Source organism: Gasterosteus aculeatus, chromosome 3 (genome assembly GCF_964276395.1).
Source record: "Gasterosteus aculeatus chromosome 3, fGasAcu3.hap1.1, whole genome shotgun sequence".
NCBI classification, from domain to species: Eukaryota; Metazoa; Chordata; class Actinopteri; order Perciformes; family Gasterosteidae; genus Gasterosteus; species Gasterosteus aculeatus.
This window is the reverse complement of record NC_135690.1, coordinates 9,863,432-9,875,813: the sequence shown is the minus strand read 5'-3', so window position 1 is coordinate 9,875,813 and position 12,382 is coordinate 9,863,432. Positions and strand designations below refer to the sequence as shown.

General features: G+C 45.1%; 1 protein-coding gene across 2 annotated transcripts; it reads left to right on the top strand.

Moving 5' to 3' along the window:
• The first annotated feature begins 303 nt into the window (after positions 1-303).
• On the top strand, positions 304-11,152 carry ccdc18 (coiled-coil domain containing 18). Of its 2 annotated transcripts, XM_040171696.2 has the most exons (25): positions 304-445; positions 767-925; positions 1,105-1,211; positions 1,335-1,463; positions 1,616-1,712; positions 1,819-1,940; positions 2,047-2,314; positions 2,407-2,494; positions 2,905-3,122; positions 3,409-3,519; positions 4,326-4,457; positions 4,550-4,684; positions 4,830-4,907; positions 5,015-5,131; positions 5,264-5,431; positions 5,750-5,892; positions 6,481-6,644; positions 6,886-7,099; positions 7,571-7,670; positions 7,789-7,932; positions 8,308-8,439; positions 8,515-8,652; positions 9,205-9,627; positions 9,727-10,479; positions 10,857-11,152. In XM_040171696.2, the coding sequence occupies exons 2-25, from the start codon at positions 794-796 to the stop codon at positions 10,875-10,877; spliced, it is 4,134 nt and encodes a 1,377-aa protein (XP_040027630.2). In that variant the 5' UTR covers positions 304-445; positions 767-793; the 3' UTR covers positions 10,878-11,152. The 2 variants fall into 2 exon arrangements, with proteins under 2 accessions (XP_040027630.2, XP_040027631.2); XM_040171697.2 differs by lacking the exons at positions 304-445; positions 767-925; positions 1,105-1,211; positions 1,335-1,463; positions 1,616-1,712 and having other exon boundaries at positions 2,051-2,314.
• Positions 11,153-12,382: the final 1,230 nt, after the last annotated feature.

Genomic DNA, 12,382 nt, shown 5'->3' with positions numbered 1-12,382 from the left:
AAGACAAGAACACCGTAATACTTCTTTCGTTGCCGGCGCGGCGGTTTGGTAGATTTGATTTGCATTACAACGATAATGTGAACCGACCTGTTGGATTATCAGCGAACCTCATTGTTTACGTTTAGCGTGGCTAAGCTAGCTGCTACTGGTTTTGCTCTACTAACTTAACGTTGGCTAATGTTCGATGTTTAAACCGTAAGGGTGTAATGTTGAGCTGTTAGTTGTTTGTGGTCGTTACATTTCCGAACATTTGCACGTGTTGCTTAAGTGACTGGATGTTGACCCTGAACAAGTAACGTTAAAGACACCGAAGTCAACTACGAGCGTTACTCGTCATTACGCTGATGTTTGACAGCGAGGGCCGATTAACCGAAGATGCGGTCAGTTCGAGGACTCCGCTTCGATTGACGGAGCTCAGCCTGCAAAGTGTGGGACGCAATCTGAGGTGAGCGCAGCGTAATGAGTGACCGTCATACTGTGAGCAGCTACACCACTTATTGTGGTTGTTCCCTTATCCTCCTCTAAAGTTTACCTCCAGTATGTGTTCATGAACCCGATCTATGCTCAGTCAGTTGGACATGATTACAGATGTGAAAAACAATTGTGGGTAAATAAATCAAACCACATCTGCAGGTTGTTGTGTATTTACACTGGGTGTTTGTGTGGGTCATCTGTAAAAATGTACCTGATAACCAAAAGGTGAATAAACAAGCCACTCACATTCAAAGACCTCTCATTCACATCTGCGTTCTCCCTTCCTATTCAGCCTGCCCCATTGAAGCCCAGGTCATCCATGATGGAGTCCTATTCGAGGAGGAAAGGTTGCTGTGTGCGTCAGGAGAACGCCTGTCTGACCATCCAGGATGAGCAGCTTATCGGCAACCTGGATGCAATGCACTATGGATTGAACACTTCTAAATCGCAGGTATGACCGTCATCCCAGCACGACTGATTTGGGTGAATAAAGGTGCTGTAATCTTCAACCAGTGTATCTTGTGTTTCGACTACAAATGAGTGCAGCGCAAACATTTCTTCCTCAGTGTTTTGTGGAGACCAAATAGTCTGTAGTGGATAAATAATCTGTATGTGTTATGTTTTTTTTAGGTCCACATCCAAGGCTCCATGATAGGGGGGAAAAACGGGGTGGCACTCATGAGTGAGCAGATTCGTCAGCTTCAAACAAAGCTGGAGACTCAAGCCACTGAACTAAAGTAACCCTTGTGATCTCCACACCGACTGCTGTAGATTCTGATATTCATGGAACTTGGGAGACTGTTTGGACTAACGTCTGTTTGACCCTGAGCGTTAATGTCATAAGTAACTGTCCCCACCAGGACGGCAGAGCTGAGGGCGGATTGCAGGCAGGAAGCAGCAGCTCACGGGGACATTTTGGTGGCGACTCTCACCGAGGAGCTGAGCGCGCTCAGGGAAGAGTTGGAGAACAACGCGGCCCGGTGCAAACGGTGGGGCATTTAACGTTTTTGGTAACCGTTACAATTGATTATGAATTTGATCTGCTACCGTGTCCTTTGTACATCCATATTTCATTGACCTTGAGTTCAAAAAAGCCATCATATGCTTTCATTTTTGTTATGTTCTACTTCCTCCCTCACAGGGCTGAGCAACAAAGAAACCAAGCACTGCAAAATGCAGAGAAACTCAAAGAAGCCTTCAAAGAATATAGGGCTACTATTTCTATTAAACTCACAAGGGTATGTTTGACTTGAATGAGTTAATTATTCAGGTATTTACATTTTGTAATAACTCCTTAGTTGCACTTTCTTGCCCTCGAAACATGCTTTTAAATGTGTTTTTAAGGTGATGGAGAGTGAGAGCAAACTTAAAGAGAGTCTTGTTGACTGTGACAGAGAAAAAGAAGCTTTGCAAATGAAGTGCACAGAGCTGGAGAGAGGGAAGGTTGAGCAGAGCCAAACAATTAGGTATGTGGGATAAGTTGTCCATCGTCAATTGTACTTGTACCTTGTTTTCTGTGTAGGAACAGAAATAAATCTGAGGGTTTCCGATGTCTTCCCCTCTGCCTCCCAGCCAGATAAAGGAGGAGGTCAAGTGTGCTGCTGGTCTCCAGGCTCAACTGGAGGAAGCCGGACTAAAGATTGTTCATCTTGAACGACAGCTTATGGAGCGCGGCGCAGCGTTCGGGGAGCTGGCTTCTCTGCGAAAGGAGCTGGAGAACTTGCGCACGCTGACCCGTAGTCAAGAGCAGAAAGTGTCCCAGAGCCACGGAGAGGCTGAGCAGAGCCGGGCGGAGCTCGCCAGCCTGGAGGCCATACTGTCCCTGCTTCACCTACGAGAGGTGGAGTAGCTGTCATTCTCCAAAACAAGTTTACGTATTTATCTCTGATCTTGCGCAGGCGATGGTATCTTCACCGTTGTTTTTCCTTTCAGGGTGCTGTGGGGACACTCTGCGTCAGGCCCTGCATGTTTCCCCCAGTCAACTATTTAGGAACGGCACACCTACTAAAACTAAAGCCAGGTGTGCTGACCAACGTCTCCTGATCCTATTCGGTGTAATCTACGTCTATTAAGTTTTCTACCCCTTAAGGATTTCTTTTGAATTATGTTGTTGACACTTGTTTTTTGCCCTGCTTTCTTTTTGCTTTTATTTGGATTGTTAGAATTGATTATAGTTAGAATGAGAGAATTGTGTTTTTTGCGCTTACGGTGAAAGAAAATAAACCACATATGAATGGATGGATTTGATTTTATCACCGATAATAAGCAAATAACAAATACAATGCATGCATTCTGCAACAGAGTGATTTATTTATTGATAGAGCAAAGTATAAAATGCCCCTTGAATGAATGAATGAAATGAACCATAAAGTGCATACTTTTCTCTATTGTACAATGTAATATCTCTCTTTACGTCGCTCGACCTTGCAGGGGAAGGCTACCAGCAGCTGCTGCGGGTGCTCCAGTCGATGGAGACTGAGCGGACCAAACAGGACGGCCTGGTCCAGCGTCTTCAGGAGCGTTTGAGCAGAACTCAGGAGGAGATCTCCTCGCTGCAGAGCTCCATGAGCCAGAGAGCCTCCCACTATCAGAGCCTCCACACAGAGCTGCTGGACAAAGTCAGCCAAGCCACAGACACAGAGAAAGAAGTAATGTTTCAGGCCCCTTTCATCACTTCTTACTTTTTTTTAAAAACTTTAATTTTTTTACATTCGCACAACCCGATTTAGTAAATGAATCGGTCAACTGTACTGTTTTTTTAATACATTTTTTTAATGTAAGAGTTCTGTGGTCATGGGTTTACTTCACTATATGTCATTTATAATATTATGTGTTAAATATGCTTTTTATAGTATTTGTCTTTACCAAGGTTGAGGGCTAATCATCTTTCCTTACTTATTTGACATTTTTGTGTCTCTGTTTCACTTTTCACAGTTGAAACGAAAAAGTGCTCGCGTGGCTTCGCTGGAGAAGCAGTTACAGGAGAAAAGCTTGGCCTACAGTCAGGCAGCACTGACGAACACTGAGCTGGAGAATCAGCTCCTGGTACACAACACTCACACTTGAGCTATTGCGATATTAGATTTTCCCTACACCATTATACTGGTGGTGGAGGTAAAAAGTCCTAAAACTATAGCTATAGTTGTAAAATCGGGTGATTATTATTATTATTATTAATAATAATAAAATCCAGCTCCCTATTTTATATAAACAGGGAAGACAAAGCGAGAACAAAAATAAATGGAAAGTCCGACTAGATGGTTTAGACCAGTGGTCCCCAACCTTTTTTACCTCACAGACAGTTTTCATGTCAGACAATATTTCGCGGACCGGTCGAGAAGGTCCGGCGGAATAACGGGAGGGGTAGTAGTCGTTGCGGGCGGAGCGACCGACGGGGGGTGTAGTAGTCACGCGCTCTGTGTTCGCTGGTGGGGGAAACTGCGGTGCGGTAGGAGGACAATTGTAAACGTGAAGAAAAACGCCTTGTGACGCGTGGGGAATATGTCAGAGGGACGAGCGCACATACTTAGTAGAAAAGCCGGTCAATTTTCAAAATAAAACATTTTTCAGAAAAGAAAATAAATATATGCTTTCTGTGGTGCGGCCCGGTACCAAACGGACCAGTAGCGGCCCGGTGGTTGGGGGACCACTGGTTTAGACAACCTTATTACAGCAGTATTATAAACTTGATATCAGTATTTCATTTCCCAAACACTGCTAATATACTATCCCACACACCCATACATTGCATTCCCTTAATAATTTAGACAGCAGTGACTGTTGAAAACACTGTTTATATTCTTCAATTGTCTAATCGACTTCATGTGATTTACATTTTTTGGTAATAACAGGAGAAAAGCAGCACCCTTCAGCATTACCAGTCACTGATGACCAAAAAACAAAGAGAGTACCAGCAGTCTTTGGACAAGTGTAAAAAATCCCAATTCCAGCAACTCACGGAGCAACAGCACAGAATGGAAATGGTGATCTAGAGCTACGTCTTTGTCTCACCCAGCAGAAACACTGTCTGAGGCCATTACCTTTGGTAAGCAACCGCATCTTCTCTCTTCTGCAGCTGCAGCAGACTGTGGAGGAGGCTCAGTCTCGGATGTCGGCGATGGAGCAGGAGCTGAGCGCTCTCCGCAGGGAGCGGGACGAGGCTCAGGACGCAGCTCTTCTGCTGCAGAGCTCAATTGACCAACTCGCACAGGTCAGGACTCTTCTAACAGTATGACGGGTCACATCTGTGCATTTTTTTTACACAGTGCGACATTAATATCAGTCTTGAGTCAAAGGCACATCATTTATAATTGAACCCTGTTGGATGCCGTGTGTGTATTTTGTTGGCATTTCAGCAGCGGCAGGATGAAGTGAGACACAACGAGGTGTTGCTGGAGAGCTTCACAGAGCAGGCGGCTCAGTCTGCTACCAAGGTTTGGACACAGCTTTGGTGACCACGGAAAATACCAAAATTGAGCTGGGCGAAAGCATCCGGCAGCATTCCACCATAATATGTCCATGACCTCTGTTTGGACATCAGGTTAGCGAACTCGAGTCGTCTCTGTCGGCGTGTAGACAAGAGCTGAGCTCCAACCTGCAGCAGATGGACGAGATGAAGAAGAACTATGAAAGCGAGCTCAGGGCGAACAAATACAAGGTACAGAGTTCCATCCAATGACAGTCTTTCAAGCTTTGAGACACACTCACTTCTATATCTTTGAAATGACCCCCCTCTTCAATTGTTGTCCCTTTCTCGGGCTTATCCTCCGCCGTGTTCCTCCCTCCTCAGGTGTCTTCTCTGCAGGAGAAGCTCCAAGGTGCCAATCTGGTTTGTCAGAACTCCGGCGAGCAGAACCTGCAGCTGCAGCTTTCTCTCCAGCTGCAGCAGACCATGCTGACCGAGAGCACGGCTCACATCTCGGAACTGGAGGAAAGTCAGAGCCAGCTGCAGAAACAGGTAAGTTAGAGACGGTTAAAACACCGGGTAACACTAGCTAAGAATGCTGTTTATATTTCCCATATGTTTTCATGGATAAACCTCAGACTGAGCTTTTTTTTAGTTGACAAAAACAAATGAAGACAATAACTTTGCACCAACTCAATTCATTCAAATGAGCAGTAATTCAATTTTAAAAAAGGAAATTAGTAAGCCTGGAACTCAGGTTTAACAACAGAAGTTGCGAACTCTGTAATTCAAGTCTTATTCATCCAATTGTATGCTCGGTACTTATTCTGCGCATGAGACGCTAAAGGAAGTGTGTGTGTGTGTCCGCAGGTGTCCAGTCTAGAGCAGCATCTGGAACGAGCTCGGGCCACTCTGCAGGGAGAGGTAAGGAACCGAGAGCGGGACGGCCGGGAGAAAGATCAGAACCTGCAGGAGATGAACCAGCAGAATAAACAACTGTCTGAGTCTGTCAGGTAAGAAGCCCTCTACACACACGGACTCTCAACGTAGACTCTCGGGAACAAAGGACACTGGAGTTCAAATTCATAATCTTTCAATGGAAGGGTTTATGCGTAAGGTTCACTCATCACTATTTTAAAGCATTAACTATTTGCTATAAAATAGTCATTTGCAATATTAAAATTGTTGCCAAATATTTTGAAATTACTTTAGTTCACGCTTTCATAGTAATTTGGTGTCTATTTTCTAACGTAACTTTTTTTGAAGCCTGCTGTTCTTCTCAATCTGCAAGAATATCAAGAATATCAAATACCTCCACTGTGAGGCAGTCGTATGAATACACCACATCCTATGTGTCTGTATGCATGAAGCACCTTCAGCCTTGCTAACATGGAGGTATATAAGGAAGTGGAGATGTTGCATGCCCCATGCTGCAACAACAACGCATCGTGTGTGCTGCTTAAAGCAAACGTCTATTCTTTCTTTAGTATGCCTTCCCTTTAATGCAGCACCTTTTCTGAAAACCAATTTTCGACTTTTCATAACTGTATCAAATGTACTGGTTATTCTTTTGTATGTTTTTCTCTTTGTTCTTTCTGCAGCCACCTGACATCCGAGATGACAAAGTGTCGCGAGGAGATGGTGTCGAAAGATTCAGAGCTGCAGCGTTTGAGGAAGGATGTCAACGACAAGACTTCTCATATCAGCCGCTTGGACGAAAACCTGCAGCACATAAAGAGGCAGCTCGACAGCAAGAGTGACATGTGTAGGTGGCACAGTGTCAGTGCAGTGTAGGAGATTTCTGTCCCTTTTTTTGTTTATATATATATATATATATATATATATATATATATACACAGTATATAATAGTTTTTGCAAAGAAGGCCCAATTGAAGGCCGCGCTACGCGTAGCTTTGCTCCGCTTTCATAAACAAATCTGAATCTTGGCTCTTTGTTTGCTCTTTCTTTTGATGGCTTCTGTCTTTTTTGCTTCTTTTCCCTCCAAGTAATGGATCTGGGGGAGAAGCTGCGCTGCTGCGAGGCCGACAGGCTCCGCTGTGGCCAGCGGGCCCAGGTGCTGGAGGGGCAGCTTCAGGCGGTTCAGCGAGAGTTGGCCGAGACTCTGGAGCAACTACGGGAACTCAGAGATGTTCTCCGAACCACCCAAACAATCGCAGATGAGCGGCAAGCCTCTGTAGAAAAACTGACAGTCCAACTTAGGTGAGGTTACCTCCCTCATGGGAAATGTAATATAGAGATAAGCTGCTGTTAGATCCTCCACTGGATCTGGCTGATCTTGGATAAATTCATTGCATTGTGTTTACTAAGGAAATGTTGGTTATTATTATAAATTTCTTTATTGGAACGGTTCAAGTTGTATGTATGTAGTTGTTCAAGTGTGCAGCAGTTGTAAGTCAAGCACTCATGAACAATGGAAGCGTTTTGTTAATACCGGTTGTCAGGATTTAAGATTCACAAAAACTCTTTTACACACAAAGAAACACGAAAGGGGTTCAACTCAATCAGTAGGCACGTTTCGAGTACTCAAACCAAAGGTCCGCCTATAAATATTCAACAGTAAAAAAGTCCTCGTATCATACAAATATGTTAATTAGTTTGGTAACTGATAAACAAATAAATAAAGTGTGTGTGTGTGTGTGTGTGTGTGTGTGTGTGTGTGTGGCTTCACAGTGAGACACAGAGGGAGTTGGAGGATAGAACTCACGAGGTCTTAGACATGGACAATGCACTGAAGGAAAGACAAGGGGAGCTCCAAAAGAGAGCACAGCTGGTAACACACACACACAAGTGTATTTTATTTATTTCCAGAATATTTATTGCTCTCTACTCATGTTTCTTTTTGTGTGTAACTTGTTATTTTTGTTTTATTTAATCCCCGTCATGCTCAGCTGGGTCACCTGGAAGTGGGCATCAGAGACCACAAGCAGGAGATGGAGAGGAAGGTGGATTCTTTGCAGCAGAACCTGCAGGCCAGAGCGAGCGAGCTGAGAGACGCACAGCAGGAGCTCACAGACAGAACCAAAGAGCAACACGTGAGGCAATGTTTTACCAACCCGGTCTAAAATATATTTGAAGAGGATTTTTTTAGTTTTACTGACTGAAGGTTTAGAGCAAACGCATATGTCAATGTCTTTAGAGAAGAGCAGGAAGATCCCTCCCAGTCAGCCGCAACTGTCAACTGTACTGCATTTGGTTTTGGATTTGTGACCTTTGGTTCACACCTAAACTGCAGTCAGTTTGTGTGTGTGAAGCTATAAACAAAACATTAAAAAAGGGAACTAAACTTTCAGCATAAATGTTCGCATTCTTTGAATCGTGTATTGTCTGTTTTCAGAAAACTTAAAAGAAAACAAATGATTTCTCAGAGCCAGCGCAGCAAAAAAGTAAATTGATAAATGAATCCGCAGGAGCTCGACCAGCAGCTGTGTGTTTGTCAGCAAAAACTTCACACTTCATTGCAAAAACTTGAAGAAACTCAACGTCACTGTGAGACGTTGACCAGAGAATTGGACGCCACCAAGCTGCAGACCAAAGAGAAGGTAAAGCAAGCTAAAATATAAGAAGGAATACTTTTTTTTGTGCTACTACTACCATTGATGTGTGTGTCTTTGCAGGAGGTCAGGCTGGACGGGGTGGAGGAGGAGCTGGCTATGAAGGAGGCCCGCTGGTTGCAGCTGGAGGCCGAGCTGCAGAGCATGGTCACCGCTTTGGAGCTGGAGCTGGACTTGGAGAAGGAGCAGCACAGCAAGGAGGTGCAGTGCCCACTGAGGCCACCAGACTGGTGTTGTCTTCCTCCATCTAAAAAGTAGTTTTTATTTTATTTACATGAAATGTAAAGCGCCCGGTGAGAGGGCAAACTGTGACGCTCTACTGCCTTTGTTCTGCAAGACTTGGCTAATAGCTGAGCATTAGATCCGATTAATGATTACAATTTGTGATAAGCTTGTCATTTGACATTGTAGAAATATACTGCTATCACAAAGGCGTGACTCTCTCTCTCGTCACTTACTTTGGTTTTCCTGTCCTTTTTGCTTAAGTCACTACCAACGTATTTTATATATATATATATATATAGTTCCTTATATTTTTCAACTTCCGTTGTTCTTCTTATCATTACAGAGAGGATGGCATCTTAATTCCTGCTGATAAACAAACGGCTCCATCAAAAATACTTGCTTGTGCTGTAATAACCTTTGGTATAATTGTAATTAAAGGGTGGTTGATCATACTTGTACCGGAGCAGCAGATCAAGGTGTATATCATTAAAACCAAACCTGTCTCTTCTTCTGTCTGTTTCCCTCCAGCTGGAGTCACTACAGCAGACTCGCGGACAGCTCCTCAAAGTCTCCGAGCATATCTCCTCCACCATGCTGTCCTCCCAGGAGCAGCTCGCCGCTAAACTTCAGCAGAGCCAGAACCAACTGGAGGAAGCCAAAACCGAACTCGAGCAAACTAAGGCGCAGTTGAATCGCACCCGCAATCAAGCCAGTCACCTCCAAACACAGCGGGACCAGAGTCGGACCCAGCTCCTCCAGAGTAAGACCCAGCTGGAGCAGAGCAAGATTCTGTGTGAACAGACCAGAGCCCAGAATAGTCAACTCCACTCCGAGCTGGAGAAGCTCAGCTCCCAGTTAGTTCAAGCCGACATGCAGGTCGGCCAGCTGCAGGCTCGCCTACAGGCCTCCAAGAAAACCATGGAGATGTCGAACGAGTCCCTGCTCATCAAGGTACAGTGCGTAGGAGTCTGAGGAAAAGTTGCACTGTGGAAGTGTGTCTTCACGTTTCTTCTCCAAAACTATAAAGTCTTTGTTCTCGTCCTTCTTCAGGAGTCCGAAGCGACCCGTCTTCAAGCCAGGATCTCCAGTCTGGAGCGAGCGGCTGACCGCAACCATCTGTACGCTCACACGGTCTCCCTGCCTGCTCCGCACACATTCACACGCTCCCCAGAGAGCTCCTCCTCTGCTCACCTGCCCCCCGCCTCCCCCCACAAGCTGCAAACAGCTCTGCCTTCTCCTGTACACACCCCGTCGACTCACCCCCTCTCCCCGACGCGCGCTTGCTTATCGCCTCCTGCCCACTCATACCTTCAGCCCGTCTCCTCCTCTAATCAGTCCGACCTGAGCGAGCGCCAGCGGACATGTGACTGGCTGCAGAGAAGCAGTATCGACTCCTCTCTGGAGCTCTCTCAGAGCCTGAAGGCCACACTGAGGGAGGCTTTGGGCAAGAACCCGTGGGAGTCACCCTCCTCCTCCCTCTCAGAAGCATCAGACCACAGCTGGCAGGGTCTCAACGACATGGAGGCCACAGCGGGCCCTGACTTCTCCTTCAACCCCCTCACATACGGGGTGGAGAAGAAAGAGCACGTAAACCCCGACATGGAAGCCGCCTCCATGCAGGACAGCGACGAAGAGCAGCGGAGGGACTCTGTGTGCACCCTGGTGGGTCAGGTGGAGGAAGGGGACATGAGTTCCCTCACGGGGATGCTGAGGTTTGTTAATCAGACGTTGGCCATGCAGGAGGACCCTTCTTTATGGAGCGGCACGGGGTTGTCGCAGACCGGACGCATCCTCACACTCCAGGTAACGACTCGCCCCACAGCTGTCTGGTTACTGCAGCGATGGGTCCCTTAATCAAAAGAGTGCTGCAGGGACCTAAAGACCTGTGAAAAGGACAGCCGTATTCTCTCGTTCAGTTCCCTCAGAACAACATCACCCTGGTGCTGACAAAACAGTGCACTTTGATTCCAATGCCGCTTTTACGTTGATTTTTTAAAAATTGGCTCCACTAACTTTGACCGGTTTCACAATAACTTCCAACTTTAAATCGTGAGACACTAATCTAGAAAACGTATGTCATGTTCCTTTATCTATAAATGAACATGGAACACATATGTACAGCTTCCAAAGGTTGTAATGTTTGCGTCGTAGTGAATCATGTTTTCTTTTTCAATTTTCAGAGGGACGTCGAGGAGACATGAAGCCGTGTTGCCAAGGAGACGTCAGAGAAGAGAGGACCTTTTTTACATAGGTGTCAAACCTCTAGTCAGGGTACATGATGTGTACATTCCTTTGCATCTCTGATTTTATCTGTCCCGTTCACACTACTTTCCACTCTGTAAATAATCTACTGTCATGTTGTTTTATGCAGCGTAAATGTAGCAATTCACGTTGGATCTTGTCTTAACACATATTTATGAGTTGTATACATTGCACCATTTTGAATAAGTTAAGCTAATAAAATGTTTTTACAGAAGTATTTTTGTCTTTATTCTCTGGCGAAATGTCAAGCCCTGCTTTCACTTAACATCTGTTTGGATGTTCCCATGCTGCTGGGGACTGTGGGGTCGTGTTACCAGAACAACTGGCCGCTTCCTGTGCAGAATAATAATGTGGTAAAGGGTCTGGGACAGCAGGGCCGAGATCCTCCTCGTGGCAGTAAATCAGTGGCAAGTCCACGGCGGGCGTCAAAACGGCACGCTGAGTGGGCGGAGCCAATTTTTTCCATTAGCGGACGTTGTTTGTGCGACAGGTCAGCTGCCGTGCATACTTTAAAAAAAATGTATTTTATTTGAGACACGTGAGCCCCCCCTCTTCTCTAGCTGAGAGGTGGCACCTCAGTGGCAACTCTGTAAAGATTACAGCTACACTGTATGTGTAACACATTTTATCATTTCATTAATTCTGACTATTAATCAACTCAAGGAAGATTATGTTTCACACACAAAGCTGATTAACCAGGTTCCCAGAAGTTTCATATCTGTGTTAAGTGACAGTTTCTCTTCGGTGCTTTAGTCAAAGGCAAAGCTGTTGCAGAAATGTGTCTGCTGTGTAAGGGTTTCTTATTCCCGTCACCAATCTGCAGCTCACGTGTTGTGTGTTGGTTTGACGTGTGGACCTGCTTTTCATCACGCAGTGATTTCCTGCCTACGTTCGAGGGGGGCTGTTCATATTTACATTTCCTCACCACAGCCTTCAGCAGCTATTTGAGGTTTGACCTGTTTGCCTGCGATAGGTTTAGGTTTATGACTCTGTGTGTGTTGCCCCTGGAGACAAAGACTGCTATTGACTCCTGTGACACAAACCTGCTTGTCCTACACTACATGTAGTGGTCGTGGGACATTTGAAAAGGACCGTCTGTCTTTCTGCCTTCCTCTTCTTTTTATGACTTTTTGTACGTCAAACATTTTACTTAAGAGGATGTGGTTGACTTTGTGGTGTTTTGCAAAAAAAAAAGAACTGGTCTACTTCCTCTATGCAACTCTCTAAGTCACTGACACGCAACATCTAGCCTCTTACCATGTTTTTATGTATCGTGTTTTTGTCCAAAACAAATTCAGTTTTCACTGTTCTGTGGTAGAATCACCCAACTGGTGATGTTTTGCTCAGATTATTACTGTGTTTTCCCTCAGACTTTTCTAGATAGAATCTAGAAACAGTGGGAGATGCTTCTAACTCTATACAAAAAAATGCATAGATATAAGAA